Source organism: Ochlerotatus camptorhynchus, unplaced genomic scaffold, assembly GCF_037179485.1.
Source record: "Ochlerotatus camptorhynchus isolate MF236.1 unplaced genomic scaffold, CSIRO-AGI_Acam_v1.1 ptg000432l, whole genome shotgun sequence".
NCBI lineage: Eukaryota > Metazoa > Arthropoda > Insecta > Diptera > Culicidae > Ochlerotatus > Ochlerotatus camptorhynchus.
The window spans coordinates 8,702,597-8,723,687 of NW_027040918.1; the positions used below are offsets into that span (position 1 = coordinate 8,702,597).

Consider the following 21,091-nt stretch of genomic DNA (forward strand, 5'->3'; position numbering starts at 1 on the left):
ACGCACAGACGAGCTTAAACTAAAAAAATTTGTCACATAAATTTCACTGGAAAAAAAACCTTCAGGTATAATAAATGATCTGAAAAGTACATGACGTTAACAAAATTCATTACAAATATTAAAAGCAATGTGATAAGCTTTGAAACTTAGATGAAACATATATATATTTTTTTAATTTCATGTAAGATAATTTCACTTAGATTCTACATGAATTTATAGTGTGAAAATTTCTGAGTGGCGATAGCATGAACAAAACCTAATATGGCGTCCGAATGCTGACGACCGGTTGCTAGATTTGCCAAATCCATTGGATTTATTTAATTTTCTGAATAGTAAGTTGTTTTAATTTCGTCATCATACAGCATTTACTAATCATAATTTTTTGTAGAACGAGGAATCGACGAGTTTGATTTCCTTACTTCTCACCCAAAAGATTGGCAGAGGAAGTGCAACTGGCTGGGGGCGGCTGGCAGTTGCATTGCATTGGATTGTAAGTTTTTTGTGTGTGTATAAAATAGCTTAAACATAGAGATAACCCTAAGACCAGCAGGTCCCGAAGGAACGTGCACAACTTTTTGGCTCAGCTCTGGTACTATCCTCGGTCCCAAGCTAATCGATGAACCCCTCGAAACATAGGAAAATCCACGAGCCCCTAATTTTATCTGTCAAACTTTCATATCGAATCAAAACAAACATAGTGCAGTACTAGAATTTTTACTAGAATGGGATACGTTAATCGATTTGCTTGGGACCAATAGACTAGTCAAGTAGTGAGCCAATTTAAAATCGTCAGTTTCCACCGGTTGGCTTAAACGTGCAAGGGACAGTTCATTAACTACGTAGACAGTTTTTTTAATTCATTACCCCTCTCCTTCTGCGCAGACAATTGTCCATACAAATTATTAAAATTAGTATGGGCTGTGAATAATTGCCAACCCCTCCGCCCCCCTAAACTGTCTACGTAGTTTATGAAAAGCCCCTAAATACATATAAGAAACCATCTGCATTAAGCTGAACAATAAAATAAACAAACAATTATCTATTCAGTTATTTTTATTATTTCAAAAAAACATTTTAGAACGCCTAGCAACAGTTTGGATGCTACGAAGAAATTTACTAAAATTTATGTGAAAGCGTAATAAAATTCACTTAGAAAGTACTATAAAATCTATGTTGCTTTCTAGTGGATTGGGGGAAGATCTTTTCACTTTGAGTAATTTTCACTTAGATGTTACATGAAAATATAGTGAAATTTACTTCACAGGTCAATACTACCTACTACAATTTTTTATTTGGATTGAAATTAAAACTTTAGAACCGATCTACATATGAAAAACGTAAAATTTACGTGAAAAACTAGATGGAAAAAATCTATGTAAACATGTAACATCTAAGTGAAAAAATTTCTGAGTGTATTCGTTCGTCTGACTATCAGCATAGTGTAGTGTAGTGTAGTTAGGGTTGTCAGTACCAGACCCTTTTGCTAGTACCGGTATTTCGGTACCGAGAGATTCAGTATCGCTGTTGATGCATATATTATGTTACGCTCTAGGGGGGAGGGGGGGAGGGTGGTTAGGGGGTCTAAGATTTTGTGACAAGCAATGCATTAGGTATAGGAAAAATCTAAATACTAAGTATACATCCATGCTTAAGAGCATTTTTTGGCCAAAATCGAGCACTCAAGGACTTCTTTTCCTTGGCGATAATTGGTATTGCCGAAAACGTCATTCACCCTGTTTCGTTTCGTTTGACTAATTTATGATCAACCACAACCTAGTCATTTGTTTTTGACAATTCGAAAGACTGGATCACAATCGAGAAATTAGCTCTTTGATAATGGCTTTAAAATAACAATATTGAAAAATCATTTGTCTAGAAATGTGATCGTACGTTTACAGTGCTGAGTGTAGTTCATATTCTCTCATAATATGATCCCTGACTAACTGCTGTACCTTCAGGGGGAAAAATCTGAAACAAAAAACCGAAAGTTAGTTTTACAAAGTTTTGACTACAGTTGACAGAAAATACTTACTGTGAAATCTTAAGCCCAAAGTCCATCAAGGGTGGTACTGATACAAAGGATTCGTTACGTAAAATACCCTCAACTGTGGTGCGTGCTGTGTATTTTGTGGTCAATAGTTCGAATCTTTGTAGATAACCAAAACATAGAATGAGAAATGATAATTGATTAGTTGTGTTTAATTGGACGTTCGGCTATGCATAGGCAAAATTCCAATTAATAATTTACCAAAAGTTGGAAAATTAGTTACGTTTCTATTTGCATATCCTACCGCTTTTTTTTATTCCAGCAAGAAATATTCCTTACCGAGGTTTCTGGAGAAAATCGACAATGTCCTTTCGTGTGGCAATGTAGTATGGGCATACGCAAGTCGTTTGGATTTGATCAGCATAACCTTGTAACCGAAGTTGCTCGGCTACGGCTGCCATGAAACCATTCACGGCAAACTTCGATGTGGAGTACACTACGGCCCACGGGAAGGCATGAACACCAGACAGTGACGAAATAGCCACAATGTGCCCTCGCTTTCGATCCATCATTTTCTCCAGCACGACTTTGGTGGTCTGAAATGGGAGTAGGTATACGAATGTCGACCTTTGTATTAGTAAATTTTTATTAAGGCAGAGCAGAGCTAAGAAACTTTTTACGTGTACACAAATCTGTGTTTTTAGTGTTGTGTTATAGCTAATTACAGGGTGTCTGAAAGTAATACCAACCGGTGAACACTCGTGTTTATTTCAGTTACCGTGGGGACGTAATTTGTGATTAGTCCTTTCAAATTGTATCATTATTTATGTATGGGCCTAATATTTGAAATGACGTTTCACATTCATCTAGTGGTGGCCGATTTTCATTCGAATAATCGATTAATCGATTAACGAACCAAAAAGTAAAATATTTGTAATCGGTTATATCATGCCGATATAAGTATTAACATCTCCAGAGGATCATCACCGATCTTTTCAAACATGTGCTGCACTCTCATTGGTGGAAAAATGGCAGCAAAGCGAACAAAAAAAAATCGATTAGTTGTTAATCGAGTAATTAAAAGATGGGACATCTCTGATTTTGGTGTGATTGTTTTGATCAAAATGAGCGCAAAATTTCGAGGGGGCAGAAAAACCACAAAATTACCTTGAATACGGGGGGTATTCATTGGATGAAAGGGACCGTGAAAGAGGACACTCAAATGGAAAGTTTTTCTTCCGACAGTTTCATCTTAGTATTCATCTTTGGTAATACGAATATATAAAAGGTGTCCCACATCAAATTTCATCACGGAAAAAACGCTGTAGAAAATTGCCAGTTGACCGATCCTTTTCATACTTTCAGACAATAAAATACAGCTCATTAGTAAGCTTTTGGCATATATATTTCATTCAATTTCAATACTATAACCAAACACTCGCACCTTATGATTAACTCCACTATTTCCTTAATTTGTTTTCCGTCGATCTTGTTTTCCGTGCTGAGCACCAATGCTACCGACGCCAGGGAGGCAGCTCCCACACCTGGACCCTACATATCGACCCATCAACTCATGAACCGGGGACCAACGGTTTCACTTCCCTTCCTAACTTAACTCCACTCATTACACGGATAGAAATCTCCTTATACCTTTTGGTAAATTTCTATTGCTGATTATTCATAAAATGTATAAGTCAACTAATAGGCAGACGCCTTGCAAAAAGCTAATGGAGATCATGTGTCAAATGAAATGTATAAGCGGTCACACATACCTTTTATGCATTCTTATAGGACCTATGTGGTTTGTCTTATGGAATGTATAAGGCTGATGTTTTGGCAAAAATGTTACACGTTAGTCACGAATGACCTAAAATGTGTTAAACAAATCGGATAAACGATAATCATTAGTTCAACGACAGATGAATTTCAATTAAATTTTAAACAAGACGTAAACAGCAGAACTTCAAGTTAAGTTGCTTTCATTTAAAACGTCTTGACTGCATAATGAAAGCACAATATGATATCAGACTTATGTCGCAACATTTGAAATCAAAATGAGTTTTTATTATGATAGGAACTGCACACTTTAATATCGATTTGCTTTCATTTTGTTAACCGACTTTGCTCGGGTAGCTCATCGATTCTTTCGGTTCGCCTCCTAGCATCGTGCTATAATGTACCAGGCGATAACCAGGGTAGTTGATCGATAGCTCGATGACGTCATTTCGTTGGCATCTGCAATGGGAAATTCTCATAGCAGGCGTTGACGATGGAACGTTGTCGAGTTGTTGAATAGCAACTATCGTGGTAACTCACCGATTACCTGTCGATCTTCCAAATTTGGATAGACGTCTGCATTGAATTGTCTCATATAATAATATTCCGCCCACTATATCAAAAGAAATTGCGAGTAGCTGAGTGGAATGGAGATAAGTTAAGCATTGGGTACAGGACCAAGTCTCCCCTGGGTGGTGCCAGAAGATGAGCGCAATAGAATCATCAAGTTGCCATAAGGCATGGAATGAGACTATTGCATGGCTGGGTAGTCAAAGTCTTCCATTCGTTAGTCATTTCAGGTGGGTCTCGCTGGATACGCCCAAGACTGGACGGGCGGTAGCTGGTGGCCGTGAACGGTTCCTGGGGAAAGCACTAGATGCGACCCTCCTCCCAGATGACCATGGCAATACAGGAAGTATTACAACAAAGGTAATTGCTATCAGATATGTTGCAAACAGTGACAGATAGCGGACATGAAGAACCAGTGGAAGTGCCGGGCAAAGGTGTTTATCCTAGACAAATGGTAAGTTACAAATTCCATGTTTCGTTGTCGTAGGCGCCGTCGTAGTCGCTGTCGTAATCGCCGTCGTAGTCGTAGGCAGTACCGTTAGTATATTTAAAATTAACCACCAACCGCTGAAAATATGAATTATCGCGTATTTCTGTTGTTCATTACATGCCAAGTGAAATTCGGGAACGTAATTTCATTTGAATAGCTTGTTTTACCAGGTCTCAAACTATCGTCACGTCAGTCATAGCTTGTTATGATTGCCTGAACCATGCGTAAAGAGAAAATCGAAACATTGAACGTCGCGTAAAAGTGGATCTTAATGAAGGCCTAAGTACTCTTTCGTAGCTTTTAGTTTTAGGATTTCAAAGGTCGTCGGTTGCAGTGGCTTGCTTACTTAGCAGAAAAACACGGTCCCAGGTCCTTTCATATTTAAAATGTATGGTAAGATGTCGACTTTTTGGTGTCGTCGGTGCCGGGTTTGAATAGTTATACAAACTTGAGTAACGCTATAATGTGATATGAGGGGCTCGGTGGCCTTAGAGCAACCGGTTTTGCCTACTGAGCAGACCATCATGAGTCTAATCTCAAGCCCATCCACATTCAAGATTCTTCAATCGTTTTATTTGTTAACATGACTATATGGTAATAACAGCACCTCGATGATTAAAAAGGAGCTCGTCAGTCTAGTGGCAAACGTTTTTGTTTACTGAGCAGAAGACCGTGGGTTCAATCCCAAGCTCCTTCGCGTTATATGATGGTTAGGACATCAATTCAGCTTATCGTTTACCAAAACGAACCCTGCTGCAAACTCAACCCTATTACCCAATATCCCAGTGATTCCTCGTGGAAGTGCAGAGGTGTTCTCGGCTTTCATCAAAGCGAGTGTCACGTCAACACATTCCTACCCCTTCCTTTCTTGACCTGTGTTCGGGCGCGGCCGGCGCTGGTATTGCCTAGTTTGAGATCACCAGTTTTTACACATTGAGGATGATTGCTAGTCCCAAGCAGCGTCTATTGGTTCTCTGTGTAATTACAGCTGGTGTGGCAATAACAGAGTAGCAACCGTGGGCGGTCAATCATGCTCATGCTCATGCTCAAACTATTGCTCTTCCATCATTGTATGTGATACTTAAATTTACTTTAATTTATTTCAGATAATTATAGGTAAAAAATTATCCAATGTACAGTTTGAAATTATGGCTACATGATTGTTACTTCTGTCATTCTGACTGCCTAACATGATTAGTGCGCATTTTCTAAAGGCGGAGCCAATCTAAAGTTAGGTATTCCACTCTGAAATCTGTGCAAGGGAAGCTAGTATCATCTAGAACAAAACGTCCAATGTAACACTCATTGATTATGTCATTGAGAAAAATCGTCTAATGTAACATGTCCGATGTACAACTTAACTGGTCAAAACGTCCTTTTTGGTTTATTTTCTATATTGTAGTATGAAGTAAAATTTTGATTTACCGTTTCTACTGAATTATCAACGTTATTATTCACTGACTACATTAAAAATAGTATTGCTAAATGTATTGTTTCTAAATAGTTAAAATAATAATCTGTCGCATTCGAGGTCGCATTTCAAATTCGATTTTTTCAAAATAGTGGATACGTTACATTGGTCTATTTGAAAAGTGACGCAAGAAGTCTCTGTCAAATTAGCAAACTAGAGTCGGTGTATAATGAGTCACGCCAAGTCTATCTATCGAACTGTCAAACCAGCTACCTATCGTGCAAAGTAAACAAACATTACGATGCTATGAAAGGTCCACGAAAGGTATTGCAATAAAATATAAAATATAATCGAAGAAATGGTAATAAACACGCAGTGACCATTCAATTGTAATGGGATACGTTTGGTAATGATCAGTAATGAGAATTTCTACTAATTTTTGTTAAAATAATTTGACAAAATCACTGATATAATGATTTACTACAGCCGCTATTATTTTTTCTCGCTAGAATTCATTTGATGTTGATGTAGAAGTCCTCTGTTGCCAAGTTAAAAGAAAGGAAATCTTTCGAAAACCATGATGCGAGTTCAACTGTTTTTCTCTTGGCGTGACTCATTATACACCGACTCTAGAGCAAACGACTTGGCACGAGCCCGCGAGCGAGCCCGTCTGATTTTGGCGAAGCTTTCAACGTGTCTTCATTTCATTAACATGTCTTCAGTATGGAAGATCATGATTTTTCCAAGGATTTTTCCAAAAAAATCTACAAAAAAAATCTAACTCTAAAACCGTTTATTATATAAAAATTGTGTCTGAGAAGAAGTTGTAGAGAATTGATTGGAATTTAAATGAAAAAATATACACTGAAAAATTATACGTTAAATTGTTGAAAAAAAAAATTAAAATATAAAATGTGAATTTCTTGTCATTTGAACTTACGATTTTTTTTCATTTTTTTTTTGTTTCGATGACCTTATGTCATAAGACAATTTATAAAGGTTAATCCAAGATGGAGCAATTTCAAATAAAAAAGCGTCAGAAAGAAATTGTTTTTATTAATTTTTCAAATTACCAATTAAAAAAATACCATATTTCTAAAACGGCTACAATTATTTTGATTTTTTATGACCTAAAGAATCATATTCAATTATTGTAATATTCTTATTCATTATAATTCATTAAATTTTCATGAAAAGTTTTCTTCCAGGATTTTTTTTTATTTAAAATTGCTCCATCTTGGATTAACCTTTATAAATTGTCTTATGTCCTACGCACTTAGATTTTTTTGCACCACTGAGCATTTATTTTTACTGAGATCTCTGCAAAATTTATGTTTGTTAGCCGAGATCTCGGCTAATTCCCGTTTGTTAACTGAATCTCGGAAAAAATTTCATTGAGATCCAGCAAAATAGATTGCCGAGCTGCTTGGTGGTGCTCATCTCGACAAAAAAAAATCTAAGTGTGTTAAGGTTATCGCAGAAAAAAAATGTAAATAATCGTTAGTTGGAATGAAGAGAAATTCACATTTTATATTTTAATTTTAATATAATTATTTATTATTATTATTATTTTTTTTCTGTGTTTATTTTTTTCTTTAGAGTTAGAACTTTTGAAAAAAAAATCATAAAAAGGAAATTGCTCTAATGTTGGCCTATGGATCTAAGATTATGCCCATCGCTAATAATCTGCTGTTTATCAATTTTATCTAGATGAACGCGTCATTGGGACGGTACTAATGGATATTTTTGGTTGCTGTTGAAAATTTAGTCGATTGCTGAATTTAAGTATGGGCCCAAATTAGGGGCATTTAGGCCGACATTACCTCGGACATTACATCCATTTCCTCCATTAAAACAAATATGCATTTATCAAATATGTATTAGTCTTAAGTCAAAATGGTCTCGTGATCTGTGTAAAAATCATAATCTCCAATGCTGAAAACATGTCGAAAGTTCCATTCAGATAGATCGGAAATAGTCGTGTCAGATTATGACTTTTTCTGGCAGATTTCACCTGGAAATGCTCAATAACGATTCGACGCAATCAAGTAAGTTCCACGGTGCTTCATGGCTTCAATAAGGAAAAGTCATTGAACTTTTACGATGCCCCAACGAACGCAGTAGTTAATTTGAAAAAAAAAAGCACCGCAGGCATTAAATTGGTTGACTGTTTCGAAGCGTTACAACTAATAAAATTTAACTTTTACTGTTTGAGCTGCCCCACATCAGACGTACGATTTTAAATTACAGTTAAGATTCCTGTCGTTCTATAGTATTGATTCGTGGTAATGTCGTCAATAATACATGTACACTATATGGCAGCTTTTCTCAATCTATGGGTCGTGACCCTCCGTGGGAATTTTATGTGTTTCAAGCCGAATCAATGTCAATGTGTTTTTAAGTTTCAGGTAATCAACATACATCATCATATTATATACATATAAAACATCTGTATTCAAAATTGAAATGTTGGGAGCTTATTAAATTACAAAATATGATAATATGAAAAAGAAGAAAACGAAGATGGAGAAACGCTGCTGTTACGGACGGCCGTGAAAAATATTCGAGTCCTGCCGCGAAGGATGACAGTTCAGACACGAATACCTCGTTGTAACCCTGTTACCGGTACGCGCACTTCTTGTAATCGGAGCAAGTTTGCTCGTATCACTTTGGCAAAAGACCAGCTTTCGTTTCAAAGCACCTCGGCCTTTCAAAGCTCCAGACTAGATCCCTCTCACTGTCGGAGGGTTAGCGATTGGAGGAGAAAAGAAGTCTTATTAATCTCTATACGAGCTCACCTTTTCGCAATTACTTGAGAGTAATCGTCTTTCGGGTTTTCCAGTAATTTACCAGATCTGAACCATTCGGTTGTGTAACGATAACTAACTTTATTCACAAGAAACTATTACTATTCATACAAATTCTTATCCTAAAATATTTTACCTAAGAATGCTCTTTTGAGCTATGTAGACAGTGAGTAGAACAGATTTCTTTTTGCGCTCTTTCGGAGGGCAATAAAAAAGGGATACAAAATGTAAACATATTTTGTTTGCGCTCTGCCTCCTCACCGCAATAACACTGTTACGCGTTTAGTTGTTCATTATCCTATCCTTTGGGTTTTTTCCCACAAAACTACTTTCAGCCTGGTGGCTGTTGTTATTTTTCCTGTCTGGTTTTTTTCCCAAAACTATGGCGTCATTTTATTACGGTTTTGTTGGTCAATATCGATAACAAGTCTGTATCGCGTTCTTAACAGCTGCCTTATGACATTTATGCTAATTTGGAATCAACATATGGATGAGATGACCGGTTCCAAGCAAGTAGAAAGTTGCTCTACTGTCGGAGATGCAGAAGTTGTGGCAGGTCACGAACTAGTATTGTGGGTGATAATAGATATGAAGCAAAGTTAAGAACGATGTTAGGGTTTAAAAATTTTCGTCGATTTTGTGCCAAAAGATCGGAAACTGTATCTATAAGCTATACCAAAGCGGCGCCGGTGACATATTCGTACAACTCGTTTGTCATTTTGTCATTTTGAGATATTTTGATTCCTTGTCATGGAAACTGCTGGTGTACCAGTATTTTTATCGCGTTTACTGGAATAGCACAAAACTTTGAACAAAATAGTTTTGATGCCAGGCCATGAAGGCCAAACGGGTGCAAATTTGTAGAATTGTGGGAAATGTTTTCCTAAATATAACCACAGCGAACCAGACGTAACTCTACATTCTGGATAATCATTCACATATTTTACGTTAGGTTTAAATAAGTCAAATCGATTTGACATTTAACATGAAACTGCTTTAATTGACTTTTGTATTATACATCTTCGATTTCTAGCAAACGATCATTGAATAACACAAATTAATACCATACACACTTAGAAATTATTACCGTATTCGGTAATTTTTTACCGAACTTTCAACAGCTGAACGTTCGGTAGTCAGTTCGGTAGTCAGTTCGGTAATCTAAACGATTACCGAACGATCGGTAAACAGATTTTTTGATGAGCTGTCAAAATTATCGAACAATTATTTACCGAACTATTCAGTAATTTTTTACTGAACTGTCCCGTAAATGAAAATTTGTTGATCGTGTATTTTTTGAATACAGAATTTTTATACAGCTTTTACGGTGAATTAAAATTTAAAGCTATTTTTGCATTATAATAAACGAGATTTTATTCAATAGTAAACATCTAGGTAACAATATATTTTAAAATAACATATATTGCTCGCTGGAGTATTCTTTTCCATGGGGATGCCAGTCCAGAAACATTGATTGGAACCTGATCCCGAAAGCACAGAATTCCTGGCTGTGTCTGAAGAGCAATCATAAAAATGAAAGAAATACATGTAATTATCAATCTCATTAGGAATATTTAATAGATGCATTATACATCTGTATTTGCGAACATACTTACATTGTTTTCACTGGATTTTCCTATCACTTTCCACTGTTACTGTTTATTTTAACACTTGAAATAAATATGACCGTCTTTCGATTGACAGTCTGGAATTATTTACAGAAGTTCGGTAAACGTTTCTGTAATTTGCTGTTTGTTCGGTATTTTTTAACAAAATTCGGCGTTTGCTTTGTTTTACAGTTCTTACTGTACTCTTTTTAACGAAGTTCGTCAATATAAAAGACAGATTACCGTCACTTCGGTAAAACATAACCGAACGTTGGTAAAATTCTTTTTGTTTACCGAAAAATCTGTAACATTCTTCATTTACCGATTTTTTTCGGTAAAAAATTACCGAACAAGGAAAACGTTGCTGAGTGTGTAGAGATAACTATAAGACTAGTAGGTCCCGAAATAACGTGCTCAACTTTTTGGCTCAGCTCTGGTACTATCTTCGGTCCCAAGCTAATCGATTCACCCCTCGAAACATAGGAAAATCAAATCACCCCTCATTTTATCTGTCAAACTTTCATAGCGAATCAAAACAAACATAGTGTAGTACTAGAGTTTCGCCTAGAATGGGGTACGTTAAACGATTTGCTTGGGAAAAATAGGCTAGTCAAGTAGTGAGCCAATTTTAAACCATTAGCTTCCACTGGTTTGGCCGGTACATATCAATTTGATGTGCTAACTGCTCAGTATTATGAGAAACTCGATTTTGGCATCCAGAACCGTTATCCGGAAGTTCCGGGCTAGATTACATTAAGCTGAAAATAATAAATTTCCCTCAATCAAAAGTAGTCTCTGTCGACAGTGAGCATGCATAAAGGAGTAAACGTGATGATCGATTCTCTTCGTCGATCAAATTGCTACTGCTAAGGGAAGAAATTTTCTTAAATTTGTGTAATACAGTGCTGTAACAGGTTGTATTGGCCATCAAAAGCAACAACAAACGCACCGAGAAATGTTAATCCAAGCGAGTTATTAACAAAAGAGAAAATCGACGAAGAGAATCGATCATCGCGTTTACGCCCTTATGCATGCTCACTGTCGCTGTTAACTATTGGGTGTTCCAGAAAGTATAAGCATACTTTCAACTCGTCGGCATTTCTAACTCGATGAAGTTTATCAGCTGTTCATCGATGTGTGTTGTTGTTTACTAATGGCTGTGCGCAAAGTGATTTTTTTAATCAAAATCGCAAACAGATCGAGCACAAATGGTGCTCTAATCCAAACCGATCAGTAAGGAAGTTGGCAAAAATGAAGGATGTAAGTATCGGAGCAGTCCAAACCCCCATCCGGAAGTTTGGTAAAAAAGTAAATTCGAGGACATATCGAAATCTGGCCGTAAACCGGGACCGGTGGACCGAAAAGTGAACCAGAAGATCACCAAGCTTTCGTCAATGCCGCTGTTTGAGATTTGGTCAAACAACTGAGAACACCGAAATGTTACGTCCAACGTGCCAAGGCAAGAAGCAGAAGAAGCCGAAATGGAGTCAGAAACAAGGCTCGGAAGCTATATGATAGCCTGCTGTGTGGAAAATTGGCTTGTAATACTACACAGTCCGTGATGGTCAGAAAGTTGACGAAAAATTTGGTAAGCAGGCCGTGGTGTGACAAGCGATATGTGAGTGTGGCACGTTGTCAAAACCAAGGAGACGATGAACACCAAAATATACATTCGGGAGTGTTTGAATCGGCGTCTGCGGCCTATGATCCGTTAACGTGATGACCCAGTACTATTTTTGTCCGATTTGGTGTCAATGCACTACTCGAAAGACACGGTAGCTTGGTACAAAGCAAACAAAGTGTCATATAGTCATTGGTATAGCTACTGGGGCTGCCAAGGGGGCCAGGCCCCTCCAGAATTATCTAGGCCCCCTCCCCTAGAATTTTTGGTGGTTTTTTGCTTGTCAAGTCCGATGTTACTATTAAACAGCGATTAATAAAATTGGACCACAAATATCGATTTTTTAAAAGTCTTTTAAGTTGGCTACTTTTCTTATGTCTATAGATGTCTGGACAAGAAGAAACAGTTTTGAGAAATTAAAGTAAATCGATATTTAATCGATGGCACTCCATAGATCTTCAGAAAAAATTGTACACAGTTCGAAAAAGTAGTGTAAATTTCTGTTCAATATGATGCACATAAATGGAGCGTCACATATCATATACGTTAACATTATATATCATGTAAAGTTCTGACACATTTCATGCAATGTAGCATATATTGTATACAAAAGCCCATCTTTGTGAACAACATTGTTTGCAAGTTGATCGGTTGCGTGAAATGAAATACAAGTCTACGTGTTTGAATGTTTACATCGCAATTAAAATTCAGAATTTTTATCTGTGTAGAAACAAGGGTCTTGGAAAAGTTCTGAAAACTGCGTAGAAGTGGAGCATTTTTTAAAGTTTGAGGAGCTTTGTAGAAGTTAAGGCAACATTATTTTATTTCAAAGAGAGCTCATTATTGATCGTGAACCTCTATATAATTTCAATGCACTTTTTTGAAGCCTGGACTTGGAATAGTTGTGGAAATTACGTAAAAAATCAAGAAATTTCGTTCGTGGAAAATCAACAAGTAACGTAGGAGTGCAGCGAACTTTGTAGATGTTTTGTGAATTTCGCAGCATTTTTAGGAGCTGCGAAAAACTTTAAATAAACTTAGGGAATTTTGTAAAATCTAAAAATAGTTCAATAATCTTCTAAGAACTTTAAGGATCCTCGCTTCAATTTAGGGAGCTTCGTTGCAGTTTGTTACAGATCTTACTTCAAAAACGCTACATGAACCTCTTTTGGGAATTTTGTTAAATTTCAAGGAACTTTCCATGTGTTCAAGTTTTTTTGTAGAAGATAGGTGTCTTTCTAGAAGTGCATAGATGTTCAGAGATCTTCGTAGGATCACGGGAGATGGAATTTGGAATAAATTTAGAGAATTTCGTAGAAGTTGGGTAAAATTTGTAAAATTGAAGACAGTTTTCTAATGAAGTAATGAAATTGGGTTGTTAGCGGAATGCTTAAATAAAACAAATAAAAAAACGTATTTCGACTACAATGTGAGTTTTATAGATGTTCAGGAAACGTTGCATAAGCTACAGGATATAGAATTATGACAATTTATCTAATTCCGTTGACTTTTATTTAAATTTGTATTTGATGAATTTATGCTTACAATCTGTTTCAGAGGTATCTATTTTTTAGTTGCAAAATCTTGAAAACATATTTTAAATTTATACATTCAGAATGTTAAGAATTGTGCATGGACAAGTCTTAAATGTATGAAATATATCCTGTGTGAACTTTGCCATGAAAGCATTTTATAAAATTATAAAATTAAAACTTCTAGAAGTTAATGTTGGCTCCTATGTCTGAGATTCAACTGATGATGAAATATTCAAAATCTAAAAAAAAAAAACTAGTTAGGGGCTGTCCATAAACTACGTAGACAGATTAGGGGGGGGGGGGTTGACAATTATCCACGGCCCATACAAATTTTAATTTTTTTGTATGGACAATTGTCTACGCATGGGGAGGGGGGGGGTCAATAATCCCAAAAAACTGTCTACGTAGTTTATGAACAGGCCCTTACAAACTTCATGGAATTACCAAACTCTGAAAATTTTCTTAAGTTTAAGATCAAGGTCCCATTCGTTGTTATGAAAGAAATATAATCAAATTTGTTTAACCATTAAAATAACAGTAAGCCTCAATGACACAGAAAAAAAAACCCAAAAAAAAAATGTTGCCCTGGCACAATTTGATTGAATAGGATCTTTGCGAGTTTTTATTTAACCGTAGTTTATCAAAATAAAAAATGCAGCAGCCCCCTCTAGGCCCCTTACAGATACATTTCTAGCTACGTCAATGCATAGCGTACCAAAAGAGATGAATCCTCCGAATTGTCTGGAGTCCCGGTCAATCCACACTTTCTGAGCCCTTTCCAAAAGATATCTACGAAAACACATTAAGGCAGCGAATTTCTTCGAAGAATTTGAAAAAGGCTGGGCAAAAGTGGCCAAAATTAGTTCGCTGAAGTTCGCTCCTTGGCATACTAAAGGAACTGCGGATTATTCCAATTGAAAGAGAGTACTATAGAGAACATATACACATTTGAAATAAAAATTTGAGTTCCTTAACATAACGTTGGTTTATTCCAATAATAAACTCTGCTTATACTTTTTAGGACATCCTTTATTTCTTAAACTATATGTGATATAAAATCATAAAGATTTCATTTAAAAAAATATAACTCAAATTTAATTTAAAGTCCAGGTCAATACGTTATTAGCAACAAAAAGTTATTCCGGAGGAAGATTAATCAATCGCGTGGAGCAAGCGCACGTACAACCTTTGGGAAATCTAAAAGTAGAAGTTTTCGATCGATCGAAAGAAGTTTCATTAAAATTGGTCAAACAATGACTAGATGGGAACAATATCTAATTTTTCAGGCGAAAAAGCTTGGGTACGCAAAGGTTACCCACCGACGAACGTACCGCAATTGCGTAAGAAAAACCTGGCTCCCCCATCCACCGAACATTACGTGCAATCGAGGTTATACCGGTAATGAAATAATATTTAGATTGTGTAATGTCTTTTATGTCCCCTCTCAGACAAAGATCTGTATAAATTAAGTCCCATAAGGTTGAAAATTGATCCAGAGGACGCACGAAACAAATAGCCCATCACAAATCTGAAGTGCTACTGATCAGTAACTACAAAGTGGTTTAGTAGGGGATTGTCCACATACAAAGGGGAAGGGGTGAAGGCGAATGTCCACGGTCCTAAAATGGGGAGGAACTAAAACTGTCCGCGTGGAATGTAGACAGCCTCCTGGCAGAAATAATCATCGGAGAGTAAGCCATAGTCTCGAAACGCGTGCTGAAATTGCAGGGTGTGATGATAGACGACTGACTTAACTTTAACAGTCAATATTAATCCACCATAATGTATATAATGTATTTGTCAGAAGGGTAAAAAGAGAAAATACTCACCCAAATATATCCTTTAACATTCACATCAATTAACCGGTGGACGTTCTCAACTGTAGTGTCATTCAGAAACGTAAACTGGATCAGACCGGCATTGTTGATTAGAATATCTACAGGCCCGATTTCCCTATAGACAGTGTCAATCAAAACCTGAACTTCGTCGTAGGAAGAAACATCCACTTGGTACGCATAAGCTGACACATTTTTCCCACGCAGCTCTTCACAGGTTTCTTTAGCAGCTTTCAAATTCACATCCACGATAACAATATTGCACCCATGACTTGCGAGGTTTAGAGCCATCTCTCTACCTAATCCACCGCCACCTCCAGTGATCTAAGAATGAAGCAGGTTGTCAATAAATTGTTCCCCTTGAACAACGTTGCTTGCGATCAATTACCAACACCAGTTGACCTGTTACATTTTTAAATTCATTTGGAAATAATGCATTGAATAACCGTTGGAAAATAATGGGTATTCCTAACACCAGCACTATGATAACATCTTTCACCAAAAGGCACGCTTCCACCAACAGTTCAAACTTAAACGACATTTTTTCGAACGCCACTGGTAATAGTCTTAGCGAGAGTAGTTAGGTGTTATTCATCTGAACTCTTTTGTCGGACTGGTTGCTCAGTGATTCGAGATATGGTTGCGATGCCGCCCTTTTGCTAACTATCCGGTACGGTGATTTTTGTTATGGTGCAGTGATTGTTTGGATGACAAAACAACATCAAGAAAATAAAACCCAAACTCAGGGTTACTTCCATTTATTTGGTATAAAAAATATTTTATGGTACTATAGAATCATAAGATGTCATAGGCTACAATAAGAGGTTGTAAGGCATATGTTGTACACATGAAAACTGCCATTTTTTCTTTCAAAGAGTGAAGAGTTACAACCAGCGATTTCCTGATCGCAGTTTGCAAAGAATGACAATTGGAGGATGGGTGAGAAGAAATGATAAAACCGCTTATTGCGACGCTCATAAAGCAAGCTACTTACAAATAAAAAATTCATCAAAATATCTTTTGCTTCCAGAATCCCATAATAGCTATTTCTGTAACAAGTTGCAATAAGAAGATTTTTTCAACACGAGTCGCAGTATGTAAGTACGCCGAGTTTTGAAAAAATCAGATTTTACAACGAGTTGCATAAAACATTTTTTGCACTCAAAAGAGTGTCGAAAAGTAGTCGCCACTGGATGCTGAAAAGTAGTACTTTTTGACACCGTTATTTTAGTTATGAAAAAGGCCATTATGTTATTCAAAACAGTGTCGAAAAGTTACACTTTTCGGTACTGAGTGCTAATGCCTAATGCTAATGCTAATACCTGAGTGCTAATAATATATAGTGCCGATTATATTCAAAATTATTAAGTATTTTGATTGCAGAGAGTTTTGAAAAACTGTCTGGTTTTGCCGCTGAGAGCAGATCAGCAAGTAAATAAAATAGCTGAGTCTGTGTCAAGAACATTTTGCTCAAAGCGTGACATAACGTACCTTATGCAAATACTCTTCGAGCTACGCAAATGATCTGCATCTACTTATCAATTAAATGATAATTGCCATTGTACATTGAAAATAAATATAGGCTTGCGAATTGTCGGTATGTGCCAACTGCATCGACTCTGAAAACTTTCCTTATTGACTTTATCATTTTTGAGTGGGGCACGTGGTGTCGGCTGTTTTCGAAATTTATTGCAAGCCTAAGGCCGATATCTTTATCTGAGTCTAAGTCATAGAAAAGGTTTAACATTTAGGGTACACTTGATCTCAGATTGAGGTGCAGGTGATGAACTCAGGGTCATGTTGTTTGATTGTTAATGTTCCGTGTTGATTCAATTCAGAGCTCATATAATCTCTTCGATCCATCGAACGATCACAAGCAGCACCGAAGGAAAATGTAAAGTTGTTCACGGGTTGTCGAATTATGTGCTGATAAATGCTCATTGAGATCTGAACTGATTACTTATTAAAAGCTTTATAAACGTTGACTGTTTTCCCGTTTCAGCACCAGAAGTTTGATCTTATAACAAACTGAATAAGTGTAATTTCCACATACTAGAAGACTGTTTTTAGTTGATTTGAAAATATCCTTTGGTGGCGCCGGTGGTTTAGTGATAAGCGTGATTGCCTCTCACACCAAAAGGTCTGGGTTCAATCCCAGTCGGTACCGCAGGGATTTTCTGAGGCATACAATCTCGGTACACGCCTTCCTTCGGAAGGGAAGTAAAGCCGTTGGTCCCCGGCCTATGAGTTAATGGGTCGATAGGTAGGGTAAAGGTGTGGGAGCTGCCTCCCTGACGTTGGTAGCATTGGTACCCAGTACGGAAAACAAGATCGACGGAAAACAAATCAAGGAAAAAATAATAATATGCTTCTAAATGCTTTCGAGCTCCATTATTAGATTTCACTATCACAGTTCGAAAAAGTAGTGTAAATTTCTGTCACTATGATGCACATAAATGGAGCGTCACATATCATACAAATTCACATTATAGATCGTGTAAATTTATGAGTAATTTAATGAAATATTCTAAATATTGTATGCAACCATCCATCTTTGTAAGCAATATTTCTTGCAAGTTGCTAGTTTACGTGAAAAGGAAGTTTACATGCTTCAATTTTAGCATGCATGGATATTAGACTGATGCAAAATTTGAAATTTTCGCTCCACAGTGCTCAAACGGTTTCGAATTGGGCCCTGATTAGCCTCCCAAAATTGAACTCATTTAGTGAGAAACTGACTTGGCACAAACCATTTGAAGTTTATATGGAACTTACTATGGAGAAACCATAATTTCGGTTCATATCTATCTCAAAATTCACCAGTTCACTCTACTTTAGTAAATTATAGCTGAGCTTGTTGTTCTCAGCTACAACTTTGTTCAAGATCAATTTTCGATCACATTTAAGGAACATAAATTATTAATGATTCAAGTCACTAATGTCTTATGATTATGCTCAATCAACTGTTCAGCAGGCAACATTGGTGTTTATGGAGCGTAGAATAGAGGACAAAAATCATGGCTACTATGTCACACTGCAGAATACAGTGTTGCCCACAATACAGTTGCTTAATTTTGCCATAAGATTATCAATCTCTTAAACAATTAATAAATATTTAATTTGACGTTTGGCTGAAAAATGGTTTTCTGCAAAGTTGTAACTGATAAAAATTCCCATAAGAATAGCAAAAGAATTTGTTAACAGTACAGCACAGACAAACAGAAGTAACTCTTCATTGTGTATCTTCGTTCACGCATTTAACGGTTGATTTGAATATTATCAGTTCCGCGAACTACTCGCCGCAGCGCTGGCATCGGATCACTTTGACGTTTCTATACATTCTATAGAACTTTTATGCAATATTGTTTGCGAGTTAGCGAGCAAGCTTGTTTTCCGCGAGAAGCCTGAAGATGTCGCTACTGAGGTCCTATGTTTTGAGATACTATGTTTTCATGAAAAACTTTTTCAAAGAGTTACGTCTGTTTGTCTGTGAGTACAGTATGTTAAAAGGCTAGAATACAATGAACAAAAAGTTTGGTTTTCCCATAGTTATTTCAATATAAACTTCAAATGGTTTGCGCCAAGTCAGTTTCTTATCGAATGGTTTTAAACTTTCGGAGGCTAATCAGGACCCAATTTGAAAGCGTTTGAACACTGTGGAGCGAAAATTTCAAATTTTGCATCAGTCTAATGGATATTTACATCACCATTAAAATTCATAATTTTTTGGTGTGTACATTGCTTTACAGTATTGCTGAATAAAGGTGAATACAGTCAGCATAGTAGCTCTTATACCACTATGTGTCCATGTTTTAATCTCATGCTTCGAAAGTGTGGTATCCGAATTGGATAGTTTCGAAAAACTTCTCTAATTCACTGAGTATAAATTATGTTTATTTTGAGTAATACAAATGTAGTGTGTAGAGCAGAAAAAAAAGTGTAACTCTGTAACAACAAAAGGATAGAGATAAATAAACAACAGGTGAAGCTGGGCTTCACTCTACTTTGAAACATCAACTAGAAAACATTCTCTTAATTCAAATCATCACGGTTTCTCAACGAATTGACTTTATCTCTATTATTCGGACATAACAGTAAGGTCGATCAGAAGACAGGTTTCTGTATTCAGTGAAGTTATTCGGATGTACAAAAGCTATCGCATTATTGGCCTCTCGGTTCAGAATTCACTCATCATGTCATTTGATTCAAAAGGCTTGCATAAGCAATCTACATTCAATGAAAACAAATCTTAATCAGAGAGTAAGTCGCTTTTACTCATTCGAATGGGTACATTTCGAAAAGCATAGGCTACTGATACGCTGAGTGACCTACGCTTTTAGAAATTTCTCCAAACGAATAAGTAAAAGTTAGTTAGTTTCATTTTCAGTGTTTCGACTAGATAGGAGGTTGCTTTCTTTAGTAAAGTTATTTAGATGGATAATACCTATTGTATACTGGACAGTGTAGTGACCGAGCACGATATCTTAGCTAAGTGCAACCGTCGCAACAATAGCCAACAGAATGCCAGGGCAATCTTCGTCTGGCCCATTCCTAAGCTTCTTCAAACTATTCATCCGCATTCCTATTCTATCTCTATCGCTCGCACTCTGTTTTAAGCATGTCGTTGCACTCTAATGCCCCCATAAACGGATCATTCTACCCGAGACAAATGCATCGTTCGGGATTTTGTCCTACGTTTTGCTTCGTGTTTTTCCGTTACACGAATTTCGCTTTAATCTCGCATATGTTCGTTTTCTGTTTCTAGAGCTGTGCGTTTGTCCAGAAATCAGACATCATACACTGGACAATATTTTTACTATATTTTCGCTTTATTCACTACGTGAACTAATATTATGCATTGGTTCGTAATATTCTTGATTATGATAGTCGGTCAATCGAAATATTCAAGTGAGCATTTCTCCTAGCCTTCATCTCATCTACTACAGACAGCTCAGATCAGAATTCTCATAAATGTCAGAACTTATGTACTATTTGACTTTTGATTGCTTGCTTTAACTCAACTGCTCTGCTTCACAGAAGGTTGCTGTCTTTGGAAAAGTGGGTCAGATGAATACAACATATTACGAATTTTATTGTTATGTTCCAACTGGACTTATGCGTCTGCCTTCAACTTTCATTTTATTTGACGTTACTTGGGAAATGGTGAATACACAAACCCCAAATTTTTTTTTGTCAATCACCCAAACTACTATATGTTGTATAAATGGGGTTTAATCCATTCTATTGGGTGTTTAATATGCTTCAATACAACAATCAAATTGTTATTCCATGCTATTTTATTAATTTTTATTGAGCACAGGTAAAGATAAACTACATTTAAGCTAACTTAAATAAGTTTCAGTTGAAAGCCACTTGTCTATCATTGTTCTGCAACATAAAGATTTGTGATGTTAGGTGCACTTTGATTTCTAAAGTTGTTTTACCATGACCA

At 36.5% G+C, this 21,091-nt stretch overlaps 1 protein-coding gene across 1 annotated transcript; it reads right to left on the reverse strand.

Moving 5' to 3' along the window:
• Positions 1-1,654: 1,654 nt before the first annotated feature.
• Positions 1,655-16,208, reverse strand: LOC135711395 (17-beta-hydroxysteroid dehydrogenase 13-like). Its single transcript, XM_065234272.1, has 5 exons — positions 16,028-16,208; positions 15,634-15,963; positions 2,327-2,583; positions 2,033-2,146; positions 1,655-1,968 (listed from the first exon to the last, which is right to left on the reverse strand). Exons 1-5 carry the CDS (start codon positions 16,178-16,180, stop codon positions 1,893-1,895), a joined length of 930 nt encoding a protein of 309 aa, XP_065090344.1. The 5' UTR covers positions 16,181-16,208; the 3' UTR covers positions 1,655-1,892.
• Between the last annotated feature and the right edge of the window lie 4,883 nt (positions 16,209-21,091).

What these genes read in the sequence shown, in the direction of transcription:
- LOC135711395 (XM_065234272.1), bottom strand. Translation starts at nt 16,180, where the DNA reads ATGTCGTTTAAGTTTGAACTGTTGGTGGAAGCGTGCCTTTTGGTGAAA. An exon ending in TAACAGGTCAACTGGTGTTG is followed by an intron (nt 15,964 to 16,027) that starts GTAATTGATCGC and finishes CTTCATTCTTAG; the next exon opens with ATCACTGGAGGTGGCGGTGG. An exon ending in ATGTTAAAGGATATATTTGG is followed by an intron (nt 2,584 to 15,633) that starts GTGAGTATTTTC and finishes CTCCCATTTCAG; the next exon opens with ACCACCAAAGTCGTGCTGGA.